Source organism: Mytilus edulis, chromosome 4 (genome assembly GCF_963676685.1).
Source record: "Mytilus edulis chromosome 4, xbMytEdul2.2, whole genome shotgun sequence".
Taxonomy (NCBI): Eukaryota; Metazoa; Mollusca; class Bivalvia; order Mytilida; family Mytilidae; genus Mytilus; species Mytilus edulis.
In genome coordinates this window covers 34,803,206-34,821,165 of record NC_092347.1, presented here as the reverse complement: position 1 = coordinate 34,821,165, position 17,960 = coordinate 34,803,206, and the positions used below count along the sequence as shown (strand labels likewise).

The 17,960-nt window shown below is 31.3% G+C and overlaps 2 protein-coding genes across 3 annotated transcripts in view; both read right to left on the bottom strand.

The window, feature by feature from the left end:
• LOC139519556 (uncharacterized) overlaps positions 1-3,229 on the bottom strand; it is a 37,096-nt gene extending 33,867 nt beyond the window's left edge. For both annotated transcript variants that reach the window (XM_071311725.1, XM_071311724.1), the window contains exon 1: positions 3,141-3,229. The gene's annotated coding sequence lies outside the window, so the exon portion shown is untranslated. The remainder of the gene's footprint in view (positions 1-3,140) is intronic.
• Positions 3,230-6,114: 2,885 nt separating this feature from the next.
• Positions 6,115-11,848, bottom strand: LOC139519555 (uncharacterized). The gene is made up of 6 exons (XM_071311723.1): positions 11,715-11,848; positions 11,257-11,321; positions 10,397-10,577; positions 9,995-10,065; positions 9,302-9,401; positions 6,115-6,328 (listed from the first exon to the last, which is right to left on the bottom strand). Coding segments are annotated over exons 1-6 (510 nt in total). The 5' UTR covers positions 11,717-11,848; the 3' UTR covers positions 6,115-6,237.
• Between the last annotated feature and the right edge of the window lie 6,112 nt (positions 11,849-17,960).

Genomic DNA, 17,960 nt, shown 5'->3' with positions numbered 1-17,960 from the left:
ATACATAGTTGGGACTTTCATTGTATTTGGCTCTGCTTGTAAAGCGGTGCCTAAAAGTTTATGTTTGTTACAGATTTCGTTTTCTGAAAATGGAGTCAGTTGGAATGTTGGTGAATTGGTGATTTCCTTTTTCAGAACCTCAATGTAAAATTTACGTCAAACAATAATAATATTATTAGCAGCTTTATCTGCCGGGACAAAAACAAATTCCTTGGCTAGTTCTTTTAGTTTATGTTTGTTACGAGAAATAGGTATATTGTTGTAAGGGTTTATAGTAAAATGTTCTTTAAAATGTTGAATACGTATATCAACTATCTTCATTACTGAATTAAAAAAAGAGTCCAAAGATTTTTTGTCAGCTTTTTCCCGTTTTATCCATTTCATACAGTAAGTATGGAGTGAGTCGTGGATGATATTACGACACTCATTCCAATTAATAATTGACGGGGGACGATATTTAGGTCCTTTACTGAGGAATGATTTTAACTCTCGGTCTTGAACGATGTTAAGATCTCCTGTTATAACATGGGAAATGGGGCCATAAATATATTCGGAATTACTGCAATTACATGAAGTAGGTGTATTTTCACTGATATTAACATCTTTACACAATTGACTATAATTAAACACAAATTTCCGGGTAGATTTCTTGTAAATATAACAAATAAGAGGTAGCTCAGTATTGTCAAAATATCCAGGAATTTGTTCTTTAACAGAATGGTCGTTAAATATACCGGCAATATTTACAAAATCAAAGCCTTTATTGACATACTTAATTTTAATAAAATGTTTTTTATGATCTTCAGGTCGATCAATTTTGGGAAATAATTTAGAATAACAATATGCCATAATAATTTGAACAATTTCATACTTAGGACTGCTATATGAAATTGTGTTGCAATCCTCCAAAATTTTATTTAACTTATTAACCTTGAACGAACAGAGTTTTGTTAACAGATAATGTCTGCCGTTGTTTTTTGAAATAGAAATTAGGTCCGAAATATTGGTATGATTGGCCCGAAATCTTCTTTGATTGCGATTTGTTCTACGACCGTGAGAACGTTTTTTACGAACAGTTTTAGAAACTATATCCAAAATGTTAACGGAATTGGTTCTAGATATATTACCAATTCCCATGATATTATCATTTAGACCGAGAGGGTAAACTGTCTGTAATTTTTTAATCCAATTTAATTCAATTATTTTCCGTGATCGTACAAACTTTGAATGCGATTCACCAGGCTGCTTATTTACTACTTCTAAAGGTTGAACTGCTAAATATTTAAAAGGATGGTTGTGCTTCTTAAGGTGTTGGTAAATGATACTTTTGAATTTATTGGGTCTTTTAAAACGATACAGATGTTCTTGAGTGCGTTTAGATAAATATCGTCCAGTTTCTCCTACGTACTGAATACCACACCCCGGTTTGTTTCATGTGAGTAAATAAATAATACTGTTTGTTTTTCAAGTTATATCAGTTTCAAAATTTAAAGAAAATGTGCGACCATTAAACGTGGACCTTACCGTATTGTTGGTTGAAAGACGGGGACATGTAAGTCATTTTTTGGCATGACACTTATCGATAGAAGGGTAACCACGTTTTTTATTGTTAAAAATGTTAGCGATGGTAGTATTTTTAGATAACCGATTTTGAAGATTGAGACGTGTGGATACCCTTTGAACAAGTTTAGTATTTAGTAATTTTCCATTTCTAAGCTTCATAATTGTTTTGTTAGTGAATTATATAATAAAGGAGCAAAGATTGGCGTCCAGAATATGAACCAGCATACAATATTTGAAGTATATAAAATGGATAAATTTGTTCGGCTAAAAATGTCAAACGCTATCAGTATTAAATAGTAGAATGGGGCTGAATATTGAAATACTACTTTTTGATAAATATTCCTAAAGTAATGAATTAGAGCAGTTCTCGCTCGGACACACACTCCATAATCTAGTATATTATATTATATATTTGTAGTACACTAGCAATTACACAGGATTGCTATAACGGTAAACCAATTCTAGAAAACTCGAGCTCTGGAATATCGAGTTCGATACGAAAGACGCCTTAAACATAGTTACCAAGCTTTAGATGATTTAGTAAGAGAGCACCATTTAAACAGCGGAACAACAACAATACCAATACTTTATTTCAAGAGGGTTACACAGTCAGCTATATAACGTATCCTCCTTGTTACTCCAACATAGAAAAGCATAAAAAAAATCGTTGTAAAAACTCAATGAAAACAGTCCCCATCAATGTCAATGACACATTCCCCATTTCCTTTCTCAATTTTAGTGATATACATGACATACATTAGTATAAAGTCAAATAAAGTTCAAGTATAAGGACAAATGTTCAATATAATTGTATGAATTGATATGAAAAAAATAATCATTATAAAAAATTATTGACATTTAATATTCTTTCCATTAATTGCTTCCAATTAATGATATGTTTATTTTTAACAGGTTAACTTGAAGTTGAAGATTATACTAGTTTATTCTATCCCTCATGAGAAGCTCATGCATGGCAATTAAAACACATTACGTCAAAACAAGTGTATTTAAAAATACAAACAATTACGGAATTAAAAGTAAAACTTCAAAAACCGTGTGTTTTGTATATTTTCAGAAAAAAATACTATACTATTTATATTTTATGCACTAAAATAATTTATGTACCCTTTTGTACACATGAAACTTCCATTACAAGCATCACTCTTCATGATGAAAGAACGAAACAAATCATGGAGTATCATCAACAATATGGTATCTCCTAAATAGTTTGCTTCATATGCCTGAGTTCATATTCTCTAATTGGGTTATATAATCTATGAACACTTTTTTACTGCATTAATTTTGATGAGGCTTTTATTTAAGAACAAAAATAAAATGTACTATTTTTCCTTTGATAAGATATTTTTACCAAATCTGAAAACTCAATTTTTATTGTGAGGCTTTGTGAAAACCTTAATTCATAGTTAATTCATAAATACTCTAATACTTTGATTTGACGCCATTGATCAATCTGATTTTCATTGAAACGATCATGGAGTTTTTGTTTTAACTTCAATTCGATCTCAAAAAGCATATGAAGACATATCATCCACACGTGTTACTTTGAAGATATTTACCTATTTATTTTTCACTTTAGTTCAACATACATCCAAAACGGCGAACCAGTGTCCTTAAATCATTTAGTTTCTTTTTCAATTTCCGAAACAAATATAAATAAATTACCACATTCTATATTTAGGTGATTGCGTCTTGCCTAAATATATGAATAGGATGTAATAATAGCATATTAATGATAAAATTTCAGGATGATTTTTTGTTCTATTGTCTCTGAAGTATAAATCTATACATGTATTATATTGTTATCTATTCTTATATGTATATCATTGTCATAATTTAATTGGTAATCCTCACACGTAACATATCACACTTTTTTATATATACATATTTAGACATATATTCATGTTATAAGATGCAAATAAATAAGCACACAGTATCAGCAAATCATCCGGACAATACCATTGTATCAATAAGGGAAATATTGTTTTACGTTCTATCTAACATCATTAAGGAAATTAAAACTAAGATGAAAGCATGCTACTAAAAAGTAGCTACCTGATGTTTTTGTTGAGTTGATATGAAAAGTTTTCAATAAAAGTACAACATACATTAAAGTGAGCTTTCAAGTGTTCTTTTGGCATCGTGATTTCTAAAAGGAATTAAAAGATTGAATGTAACATGATTATTTAACTATTTAAGTGTCACCCAATTGAGATTTGATATGTATTGTCCTTCAAAAGTATCAGACCGTTTAAAGTCTAGCTTAAACAATAACAATTTGACCCATATTTGTATTTTATGTTTAATAATTGTAATGTTGACTATTGTCGTGCAAAGAATCATATATTGTTCACATATGGGATATCTTTTTCGAAGTCATCATTTAATAAACGTCATAATTTCAGTCGAATAGACGTTAGTTCTCTGCAATGCATCTTCATTTATGAGTGTAAAATTGTTGTTCAAAGTTACTCAGCAAAAACAATTATAATTTATATATGATTGGTCAATAAATGACATTACTTTTTTCAACCATGTTATTACTGAATGCGCCCCATCATCAAATCATCAAAAAAAACTATCCAAAACAAGTGCCGTAGGAACACCTGATAAGTCCGCGTTACTGAATTAGTTCGTTTTTTTATTCTATTTTGTGTTCTTCTTGTTCTGGTTTTGTATCCTTTATTTTCTCTTTTTTGTTATTTGCAGTGAGAGGGATATTTAAGGGTCATGTTAATAACCTGTACCGATGTATACATTGTTGTTGTATTTAAAAAAATATATGAAATTCATGTCACATTAGTTCTACATAGTGCATACTATGTACCGCATTCGTTGGTAGGAATTAGGTTTAGTATTTCATGTACAGTGTTTTGTAGACTGAATTCCGCATTAGGTTTTGAAAGCAACTATTGTATGTTCCGCCTCTTTCTTTATTCGAATGCTTTCTAAAAACCTCTTTTACCAAGCGCCATTCTAATCAATACAACCTATTACCTGATACTAAATGGACATTCAAACTCATAAATCAAAAATAAATTGACAACGACATTGCAAAAAAATAGAAAAAGACAAACAGACAAACAAAAGTATAATCGCCCAACAAAGAAAGCTAAAAAAAACGAGGAACACTAACCTACTAATAGAAAATGGGGCGACATCGAGCGTTCCGGAAGGGTAAATATCTGTTGCAAATGTTACATTTCTATATCACCCAGGACATCGCCGATCATATACATTTTGTTCATTTGGCCATTATAAAGATGACAAGTAAAAATGCTCTATTCAAATATTTCCCTTTTCAAAAATACACTTAAAATATATTAATGCGATAAATGCTTAAATTTTGAACCTTCATGTTACGTCTATTTATGATACAATTCATATATAATCTGGCCTCGTTATGATGGTAATTTTTTGTTTGTAATCTACATTTGTGTACGCTATAAAAAAACGAGTGCTTAAATACTATAAGGCTTGTATAATATAAAATAGATTTCACCAGATAAATATCGGTACTAGACACAGTTACTCTTTCTAGCTTTTGTAAAGGGCCATTTGATTGAAAGTTATTATGAAGACCCATACATTTGAAATCCTTCATGTCACACTTATGAAAGTTTCTCTGTTTTAATATTTTGTGTGACTAATGCTGCTTATGTTTAATAAGAACTTTATGAGATAATAATTATCATCTGCCGGACAACGCTAAATGTATACTAGATGAAAATAGGGTATCGCAACAATTTGAATGAAGAAAGGGACAAATAATTCTAGATTTACAATAAAGACCAAATGACCATATGTATTATCATTTTTATAGATTGATAGGGTTTTTTATGATATATTTATTTGTAGATTGCAGTTATACATATGAAGGCCGTACGGTTACCTGTAGCTGCTAATTGTTATTTGATCTCTCGTCTCGCATCTTCTTATTTGTATATAACACACCTTTGTTGGATAAGACTGTTGTTTTATGGTCCATCTTTGTCATAAAGCTCTACGCATGTTTCGTTTTTTATAATCATTGGGTTTGAAATATTTGGCCTTGAGCGTTCTTGGGGATAAAAATAAAAAAACGCATTGGACATCTTTATTCAGCTCAGTTGTCAGTAGTTTGATTAATACCAGAAAAGCGCGTCGGACGCTTGAAATTTATAGTGTTGTTTCCATTTGTTTAGTACTTTTTTTGTTGTGTGTTAATTTATAAATGATTAAATCCCGGTATCTGTGAAGAGTTCATTGTTACTTTTCTCGATTCCTGTATTAATAATAGAGATACGTCAAAGTTACCAAAAAACCCACTTAATTCAAACTATTTTTGATTTTTCATAGTGTTGTTTCTGTCATGTTCAATGCATGAAGTATGTTTGTTGATTTACATTTCCTAACTTTTATATTCATGAAATGGGAAAGTTTAAAGAAAGAACTGTAAACAGTGTATTTTTGGTAGAGACTAAATGTTTTTGATTTCCATCTTTATCCACATTAAAACTATAATTATCAACTAGCTATAGAAACAAAGCAATCTTTATAAATCTTAGTGTCAAAACTTTATGTTCTTTCCATTCATTGAAACACCAGTTTATATAGCATTCTATTGATATAGTAAACTAACGGATTCTACCGGAATAATTTGATCTGGTTGTTTTATTATTTTGTTCCCGTCAGACTCTCTTTCTCAAGCGATTCTTGATCTGATGTTTTATTTCTTTTACTTGTGTTATCTTTTGATTTCTTGCTCCTGTTAAAATAAAACAAAATGTTATCCGTTGTTTGCTTCTCTCACCTTTTTTAATTTCAGCAAGAAGTTATAACTATTTGACCAATTACACTCCAGCTCCTACTATGACATTTTATTTCGGACAAGAATGATTCGGGGTATATTTGACTCGTGTAGCTTAGTTGATAACTTTCGTTTCAATTATTATTGGATGATTGACTTAAGTTGAAAAATATGCGGATCACAAAATATTTATAAGTTCTTTCATAAATGATAACTCTCTAACCAAAATTGATTTTGTTTAAAAGAATGATGGTTTGGATAACTTTCTTGGTACCACTTGATATAACAACAAATAGGCCCCAAAGTTCCGGATAAAGGTAGATACACAACATGAACGAAAAGGAGGGAAAATTCGTATCAAAGATCTTCATTGAAGGTAAAAATATCATTGTAACTGAGCAACCATGAATCACCATTCCCCTCAAAGATATTTTTAAAATTTAACGATTTCCACTATTTCAGAAGTTTTATATATATTATTGGTTGTTGTAAATATTCGAAAATGAAAAGGTAATGTACACTAAAGAATCGTCGATTTTATATCTTGTGTGAGACTATGTAACAAAACAAAATAGATAAAATTGAAAATATAATGGGGAATATGTCAATGAGACAACATCCAAACCAAGGAACAAAACACAACAGAAGGCCACCAATGGGTCTTCAACACAGCGAGAAAATCCCGCACCCGAAGGCGTGCTTTGGGTTGCTCATAAACAAAAAAGATTATTTTGATTTTTTTAATGTTAAAAAAGAGCGGTTCGTATGACATACCGAAAGTAAATGACTGCATTTTATCAAAATGATAAACCACACACATTGTTAGGAAAATAATCAACCAGTTCCGTCCCAGTAATCGCTCTATTACACCAAGATATGAAGTAATCATTTAGAACTTGACGACGTTCATTCCGTTTAGTTTCAAAAGTTAAATAAAACTTAGGCGCTTTGTAGGTTCAAAAGCTTCCGTCTGTATGCTCTCTGTCAGTATGTTATTCTGCTTGCATACAAGTGTGCGAGGATGTCGTATCCGATTTAGAATTTAGGAATGCTTTGAAGTCTGTTAAGAGACTAGAAGATGTGTTATTAATAAGTTTAGAATGTCAGCGTGGTTAAGGTCACAAACTAGCTTCAATTTAAATACAAAATATTTAATGTTGCTCCCATTTTATATATCCAGAATTTTTTATAATTATTTTCTGGTCCCATTATACTTTAAAAGTCATAAGTATGAGGGAAGAATAATAATTTTTCTGAGTTGAACAAATTTGAGATTGTATTGGGTATTCTGCATATATTCTAAGAATATGAACAAATATATATGAACAAAGTTGCTCAGGTGAATATGATAGATGTTAACTACGAATTAGTTTTTGTTAGATTTTAACATGCAATTTTCAGTTAATCATAAGTATGATTAAGGGGGTTCGCGGGTCTAAATCATTTATATAGGATTTCTCTATAGTTTTCTATAAATGAACTTTATCTTATAGTTAATAGAAAAATAAAATAAAAAAGTGGGGTCACCGTTCATTTGCGCTCACAATTTGCCTTCGAAAGCAGCATACATTTTTGTAAAGGCGTTTTTTTTTCTGTTGAAGTAATAGGAGGGATAAAGGTAATATCGAGAGAAAAAAAAAGAAATTTATTACAGAAATCGCTAAAATTTCACAATAGTTTAGTTTAAGTACAGCTTATATGGAAATTATATTAAAAAAGATAGGTCACCGATGAGTTGAAAAAGATATTTCAATTTTAGAGCCAAAAAATTGCATTTTTTAACCAAAGGGAGATAATTTGGAACTTTTTCAATGATGTATACATTTTGAAAGTCATCTGGGGCCAACACGAATTGATTGTTTTGAATGATTTTTGTACCATATGATAAAGTAACAACTACAAAAGGAAATAAATAGAATTTGTAATGAAAAACAATTGTTTGATTTTTTTCTGAAATTTTTATACCCTCGAGCCTCCTTAAGGAGAAAAATACTTTAGCTGAGTCCAGCAAGTTTAATATTATTAGTATAATAATAAATAAGTCCGTAAGTTTGTTAAGGTGTCAATGATAGTGGGACATTACGAGCAGGTTTAAGATTGTATATGTGCATCCATCGGTATGTCATACGTATGATAAAGGGGCGAAACAGACACTTCCTGTCGGTGTGACCCAAGCCTCCGTGTTGAAGACCGTACTTCGAGCTATAATGGTTTACTTTTACAAATTGTGACTTTGATTGAGAGTTGTCTCATTGGCACTCATACCACATCTTCTTATATATTTTTGTTGAGTTGAGCAATTTTTAGTTTTCAATGTGTATTCTTGATATATTCTAATCATAAAGAAAGAGTCAAAAGTGAGACAGAGGACAAAATGACAGTTGCTAATCGATCAAGTTTTAGATTTTGAATATGACTGTATATACCAGTTTAGATATATATAATTAAGTGTTGTGGCAGTGTCTATAAGTGTACAAAGAAGAAGTTTTACAATAAAAAGATTTTCCAGAGAAGCTGATTAATTTATAACGGATAAGGGATTATTCACCTCAAGAGGATCTCTCAACTAAAGTGCTTCATCTGAAAAAGTTGGAATTAAAAGAATAGGTAATATGTAACATTCAAAACGGTTCTTTCTTCCGAATGTCTGATCATTCAAAATACATGCTAGCCGGTTTCGAATTAACTTGATGAGGAGATTTCACGAAACATGAAGGAAGTATTCCTTTTGGGGCTTTTGTGTCAAATGAATGTTAATAAAGTCTATATGATATCTGTCTCATATTTCATCTAATGTAGTTTTGATAGTGAAAGGAAACGTTAAAATATTTGCAGCAGGTAATTTAAAAGACACGCAACTAAATGTGTACATGTTTGACATGTTTTAATATAGCAATGATCTAATTACCAAACTTAAAAACACAAACTTACCTCCTTATTTTACACCATATAAGTATCAGAATAACGATAACCAATAAGATGATTAATGCTGTAAAACCTGAAATGAATCCAATTCTGACTACTTTCTCTCCTGTTTAAAAGAAAAACATGTATTTAAAAAAACAAATGATCATATGCATGGAAGACTTGTCTGATAATTTCTTTTTAGTATGTAAACTTAACTTTTACACACATTAGTCGTTTGAAATCAAAATATATTTTGTGAACTTTTAACTTTAAGATCTCTCGATTGATTATGTAGTTGGGTAACTGACACATACACAGCATATCCTTTTATTCATAAATGGTATGCAATCCGACATAAATGGTATTCAATCCGATTCAGTTTGATGTGCGCTAAGAAGTTTGGTTTTATCTTCTGTATCATTGATTAAATATTGTAAAAGTCGTAAATCTTACTTCACCGAACGATTGAAAATGAACACATGCATAGCAATACTGAAAATGATTTAAACAGAATTAGCTCTGTCATCTGATCATCCTAACGATTAAGCTATTTTGCCATTAAACGTAAATAGAACTATTACCCGAATTTCATGGGCGAGGACATTACCACACTAAATATAATTATGTCCTCGTTTTTTATCATTCGTATTCAAAGTGTTTGATATTCTTTTTAATCTACATTCGCATTATTTATCAGATGTGTGATATAAAGCTTACTTGCTGATTGGTCAAATATTATTTCCGGGTCTATCATTTCACAACGTTTACCAATATATTTATTTAAACATCTGAAAAAAGAAAATTGATTAACTATCAATTAAAAAAAAAAGCAAGTACTTTTCACATTGGTTTGCAAAATAGTTAACTGGTTTTGACTAAGTACGATTTACAACTTCTTTGTGCATAAATCTTCCTACAACACATGATTGCAAATTAGATTAAACTTATCATTTACTAACAATGTTTTTTAAGATCAACTCGGTTTCATCTTTAAATTTGATAATCAAGCTCCTTTATATTTAGAATTTTCTTCTTTCTTTTTTTTCTTTTTTTTTGTTTTGGAGGGGGTATAGAAAACACACATATACATAACTATGGTGAGTATATTCATGTACTTACGCACATTCTACTACTCTGTCTGCTACATATACAGCAAAGCATGACCCTCCATTCAAACAGGCTAAAGCTTGTGTCTCATTATCTGTACAATCTAGTCGATGATTTTCAGGATCTGTTTGGTTATTTACTTTGTATGTAAGTTTGTCTGGGTTTGAATTTCCAGAACTTCTAATGCAACCTTCTACAAAATTTATACTCTTCAACTTAATACTTGTCTGGATTTTTAACAATTTAAATCTGGGAGTCGTTGGTGAGTCTAATGTTGACAAAAAGTGCGTCTGGCGTATAAAATTATAAGCCTGGTACCTTTGATAACAAAGAATTTGTATGGGTATTTTCGTGATTTGTTATCAAGCAGTTAAATAAATTGTTGGTGGTCAATCTAAAATTTGTATTAACAGGTATTTTACGTCAGTTGAAAACAACTATATAGCTAAATTAAGGCAACAGTAGTTTATCATTGTTGAAATCGTGTAAATTGATGAGGGAAAGACAAATCAAGATAATAAGCGAACACTGATGGACAAGCATGACAACACAAGACAACTAGAAGTTGAAGAATGAAAAAATGATTGCGGATTGAAATCGAAGACATATGAAGATCTGGATATATTTTTTTCTCTTATTTGATATTAGCAACACGTTTTTTTTAAATGCAAATGATTTTTATGTTAAAGACCGCATGCATGGAATGAATTTATATGTTGAACTTCAATCCTTGTTCGGTACATCTTCATAAAATTGAAAGCGAACTGGGGACTTTTTTTATACCTCTTATAATTGCTGTTAAAAAATCAGTAGGGTGAAATCTTCCTCCGAATATAAATAAATGTCCTACTGACTTATTAACGTTACGTTACCTGTATATACAAGCAGCAGACTAAAGAAGGAAAACAGAAGTGTCGCTAATGACATATTCGCTTTCCTGAAAATATAAGTATGTAATGTATGTAATGTAAGGTCAAGTTGGAAATAATCAAAATACAAAACAAGATAACCATCATGAATAAATTCCCCAAAAATATATTACCTGTAACAAAAATTCTTAAAATTTACAAAATTTCGCTTTTAAAGTGCTTATTATAACTTATTTTACTTTTAGTCCAACCATCTAATTACCATAATACTGACTCGTTTAGCAAGCGTGAATATTCCTTTGGTATAATCAATTTAAGCAAACATGCAGAACAACTTGGGAAAACAAAGTTATGTACGTCGAAGGAAAAACTATACCGTTTTTTCTGTGTCACTCTTCGTTCAATTGCATTTAATGCGTATCGAAAAATAATTGAAATAATTTTGTTTCTGTATTACTTACATTTAAAATCTCAGTTAGCTACCATCCCTTCCATACCCAATAACTAGCTGGTTAATAAGTGTAATCGAAAAAGCGTTACTTTCAACAAGAAGTATTTTTCAGGTAATTCCACCTTTTCAGTTAACACATCCGTGTATAATTTGAAAGGAGCTTTGAATAGGCCAAAAATAATTTAAAACGTCAACAATAGCCATTGTAGGTCACATTCTTATTTTTAGTAACACATATCTGTTTAAAATACCACAAATATTTCCCTTCACCTACGCTCATAATTTCATTCATAAAAAGGTTCGCCAAAAAAAATGACAAAAGGAGAACTGAAATCGGTAAACCGATAAAGACTTCTATATTCCAGTGATGATATAGAATTTTGTTTCTGTTCACGAAGCAAATGGTGAATTACCCAGAAATTATTTTGGTTTATATATATATTCTATACTCACATTCATAATTTGAAAAAAAAATCATATATGAGTATTTTTTAGAATCAATGTCATTAAGTCTGTGTTAAAAAAGCAACTGTAGTAAAAGCGTCATACGGCAAATCGAGACAAATAATCGTGATAATCTTGAAAAGTAAATACCTGTGGTCAAGTAATCAAGACTCTTGCCTGCACATTCGTTTTTATGTTCATATTAAATAACTATGAAAGTGCCACTTTACGATTATCATCTATGCATCGTATATATTTTCGTCTTTGAATGACCGATGAATGGTGCTACATATATACTTGGGTTCTGGCTTACGTGTCATGCCTAATGAAATTCAAGGACTATATACCATCAGTGCGTGCTTAATACAATGTGTAAAATTGAGAATGGAAATGGGGAATGTGCCAAAGAGACAACAACCCGACCATAGAAAAAAACAACAGCAGAAGGTCACCAACAGGTCTTCAATGTAGCGAGAAATTCCCGCACCCGGAGGCGTCCTTCAACTGGCCCCTAAACAAATATATACTAGTTTATTGATAATGAACGCCATACTAATTTCCAAATTGTACACAAGAAACTAAAATTAAAATAATACAAGACTAACAAAGGCCAGAGGCTCCTGACTTGGGACAGGCGCAAAAATGCGGCGGGGTTAAACATGTTTGTGAGATCTCAACCCTCCCCCTATACTAGTACATCTAGCCAATGTAGAAAAGTAAACGCATAACAATACGCACATTAAAATTCAGTTCAAGAGAAGTCCGAGTCTGATGTCAGAAGATGTAACCAAAGAAAATAAACAAAATGACAATAATACATAAATAAAAACAGACTACTAGCAGTTAACTGACATGCCAGCTCCAGACTTCAATTAAACTGACTGAAAGATTATGATTTCATCATATGAACATCAGGCACAATCCTTCCCGTTAGGGGTTTAGTATCATACCATCATAACATATATGAGAAGAACATAACCCGTGTCATGTCAACAACTGGTTTTGTCTTCACATCGAAAGCATGGGTGACAATGCAAACCGTGAGCAAAAAGAAGTACGGGTTTATATGTGATATTGCTTACATAGAATATCTAGATTCACACTATGAAAATTCTACCAAAATGTTGTAAGTGTATTTATAAAAATGTTGGCATTATTCAGTAACTTGCTTTAGTGTTTTGAAACGGGTTGTATGCCAGATTTCGAAAATAGAAAATACTTGAGATATCGTTTTCACAATTTCTCCCGTAAACATGGTAAAGACGGTACCCTTGTAAACGTTATTTTGTAACCTATTACTTGTTAGTCTCTGATTTATTTCACTCGAGGTGGAAAGAATTTTGCATAAAGTTTTTGTGTTTTTTAAATAAGGTATATATAATTTCTGCGTCAAGATGATTATAAAAACATTGCCAAGTAGTGGGGTAAATAGTCCCCACTGACATATTGACTGTTTGATATATAAATCTACCAAACTAAATTAATTAATAGATCTTTGTTTTTGGAATCAGTTCTTTACAAAGGAAGATTTTCAATGACAAGAATTATGTTTAAAGAACACGCACGATGTTTTGATTTTTAAAATTACCTTTGAAAATAGAATGGGAAACGTAAAACAAATAAAAAAGTTCGCTATTTCCTCAAAAATGTATAAATTGTGCCTTCAGATTGCAGTTGGTCTTTAGAACTGTTTATAAATCACATCTAATTAAAATCCTTGTTGAAAAACACCGTCAAAATCTTTCTAAATGCCATCTCTTACTATAGATCAAATAGTGGTTAGAATGATATAAATAAGCCATATTTTTTATAAGGTGTAGGCATGAAATATATTTGAACTACTCCATGTAAAAAAATTAAAAGAATGTATTGATAAAAGGACACCTTAAAAGTAGTTTAAAACGATTTCATCCTTAAATTTGATTTGAATGTTAACATTTATAAAATGGTCAATTCTGTCTCGAATTTTTTAGTTAAAATTAAAAAAGACGAAAAAATACCTGATTTTTGCACTAAGGCAAGCAAGAGTCATATTGATTGTTACAGGGGAAAATGAGCCGAAATCAAATTATTAACAACGCCACAGATAGAAAAGGACAGCAGTTTTCATCCTCTCTACACAAACATACAATACGTTATCAAATGACAAAGCAGGTTATACATACACAGGAAAACAGTATTGCAACACCAAATTGAAATTCAAATTAAAAAATAGTCTATATTGTTTTGTGATATAATTTGTTGAAATAGAACTAGTTAAACATTATTTAAATATCACCCGAGTTTAATCAATAAATATCGACTCGATAAGTTCTTATCTGCACATGCAGCACTGTACGCGTAAACAATAAAACAGATGTTTGTATCCTCATTGTTTTCAACACTTTAAATAACCAAGTTTATAAATTTATGTGATTGATACCTTGTCAATAGTCATCCACAACTCATAACTGTAGCAAGATGGCAGATAATCAGCATGAGAGAAGCAGGTATGTCGCTGTAACAATTGCACGTATTGTTGGTCATCACCATTCTACTATAAGTCGTTTTGAGAATAAAAATCATGCAAAACCGATGTTCAAGACCTTCCGAGATCAAGAAGACCCCCTATAACATATGCTAGGGGAAATCAAGCATAATGAAGGTTGGTCAGAAGGAAACCCATTGCAAACCAAACAATCCTAAAAAAAAAAAGGAGAGTAATGACCATACAGGAGCCTTTAAACAAGAACTGTTCGAGATCGGCTCATCGGTACAGGTTATCGTGCGATAAGACAATTTCGGGGACCTTTGCCTACGAACAGACACACAATTTCCCGTATCCAATATAGTGCAGAGCTCGCCAAAGTTGGAAATTAGCATCGTTGAGGAAGATGCATTGTTCCAATGGAATTCGGTTTATCTTCCTTGGCCCGATCGTAGCCCGAATTTGAACCATATCGAGTATATATGGGACACTATTGGGCCTAAAGTGCACAAAAGGACACCCCAGTCCAAACACGTCATGAAATAATCAATACCCTTCGTCAGTAATGTTTGCTGGTACCTTAGCAACAAATTAGTCGACTTATGGCAGGAATCAGAAGACGTTAAACTGCGGCAATCCGTTTGAATGGAGGCTGCTCACAAAGTACTAATTCTTTGGCGTATAACGATCAACCATGATGTGAACAATCATCTGAAGATTAATTTTGAAATGTCAGACATTGTAAAGTTCGACTACAGTAAAAGTTGTAAAATGCATTTTTTTTGTACAAAATACACTTCATTTTGTTATAAAAATTTTGGTTAGATAAAACATTTTTTTTCATACATTTTTTGTTCGTTTTAATGAATGCCAATGTAATCATAAATTACTTTTCAATATTATTTTGCAAATATTTTATCATATTCCATCCAAAATAAGAGCTTTAAAAAATCAAAATGTTGCAATACTCTTTTCCATGTGTATACATGATATAATTCACTGTATTTAAATTAGACGGTTAGCGTAATCTTAGACACAGAAAACCTTCAAACTGAACCGATGAAATCTTTACTGTACTAGTTTTATAATAATAATGCAAATTTAGATATACATTGGTACATTTTTTGTAATTTACCACATGAGGAACCTTAAGCTTGTATATTTTTAGGTACAGTTATGATGTTATGTCCTTTAGGGCATTTGATATTGATGGCATATGTCGTCTATGTTTGATTTGTACTGAACTTATGTTGGTTCAGGCGACTTAGTCTGACCTGATATTTAAAAAGAAGTCAATTGTTGAGGACCGTATGATGACTTCAATCTAAGTGATAGTGTGTGTTCCAATACACTTCATATAAAAAAGAAGATGTGATATGATTGTCAATGAGACAACTATCCACAAAAGACCAAAAGGACACAAACATCAACAACTATAGGTCACCGTACGGCCTTCAACAAGTTTAGCTTACTTAAAATATATTATACTGATACCTAAGGAAAAAAGATCAAAGACAATAAAATGCAAGAGGCTTTCAATAGTTATCAAAAGTACCAGGATTATAATTTAGTACGCCAGACGCGCGTTTCGTCTACATAAGACTCATCAGTGACGCTCATATCAAAATATTTAAAAAGCCAAACAAGTACAAAGATTAAGAGGTTTTAGGATCCAAAATTCCAAAAAATTGTGCCAAATACAGCTAAGGTAATGGTATTGTCTATCTTTCGATTAACAGAATATACTCAGAAAGCGACCAATTTCATCTATGCTGCTGTATTTAAATTTATCATGTGAAGATATTTTTATTAATTGTCGTGTTTAATTCGAATAAGAAATATGAACAATTCGATCTGTTTCTTAACAGCTTTTGGAAACTGTTTCATTATTTGAAAATCACTTAAAAGTAGTCTTTTAACAATTACAGACCATACGGTATAAAATCCAAGGAAATATGCTATGTATATGAAAATAATTGAATGTGTTTTAATCAGACGGTTAACATGGTATATCAATGCTCTTCAACTTCGTACTTTATTTGGGCTTTTTTATTTTTATATGAGCGTCGCTGATGAGTCTTTTGTAAACGAAACGCGCGTCTGGCGTAAATGTAAAAATTCCAATCCTGGTATCTATGATGAGTTTGTTTTTACACGACAACCTTGAAAACTGACTTGAATAAAAACAAATCTATGATTCCTCATTTCGATTTCATTTCGCAAACAATAATGAATGACATAAAAATTAAGTGAACATTTAAAACCATGTGAGTGGATTGGAAATAGCCATATGATTAACATTCACAAGATAAATCAGGCTACACGCAATGTGAATATGTTGTAATGGTATTGTTTATCAAATGTAAGAATCAAACATGAATTTACATTTGTGATTTCTGTCCTTTCGTGATGTCTTTGGTTCAATTTATCCTCCATTTCGGTACCCTGATTTTAGATTCTTCCTTCGATCAGATGTTTTTGTCTGCTCTAGACATGCAAGTACCTAATTTGAACATGCATTTATGTACGAGTTTGGCTACTAAGCATTTAATTAAACATTTATATATTTTGTATTTTCCCTTTTGCAATTTTTCAATTCAACTTTGAACATAAGCACTGAAAATCATTTAGCTCTTCACATGTCTCGGTTGTTAACCATCTGTGGCATTAACATATTTGGCTTTGAGTTTCCGATAAAATCGAGAAAAACGCCTCAGACGCTATATATATTAATATCGTGTTCATATCCTTTTTATTATTGTGTCGTACCATTCCTGGTAAATTATTAGTTCGTGATAAAATTATCAGTTTATAAGTCATTGCTTCGATATGTAACATACCTTTCGTAATGTTTCTGTTATTAGAAATAAGGTTTCAGCGACCTCAAGAAAGGTTTCATAGGAGGGGTTAGGCTGTTGTTTCTATGTCTATTTTGATAATATAACTCATTACTTGTTTCAGTTTGTTGTACATCATTTGATGACCTCAGGGAAGGTTTTCGTCGTAGGGATTAGGCTGTTTGCTTCTGTGTCTCTTGATAATATAACTCTTCACTTGTTTCAGTTTGTTGTACATCATTTACTTTTAAATATAATGGCTTTGATCGTTTCTGACGAAGGTAAATCCAGAAAAATCTTCCAACGCATCACATGTGAAAAAGTGTTTTTTTTTTCATTTTCAAAGCGGAGATTGGCTTTAGCAGTAATTGTATCTTATGTCTCGGAAAGCATGTAAATCCTGTGTGATTCAAATACTTTTTAACCTTTCATTACACTTAACATTTACATAAAATGAACACATCAATGACATTTTCCGTCAACACAAAAGTGTTGATTACTGGACATG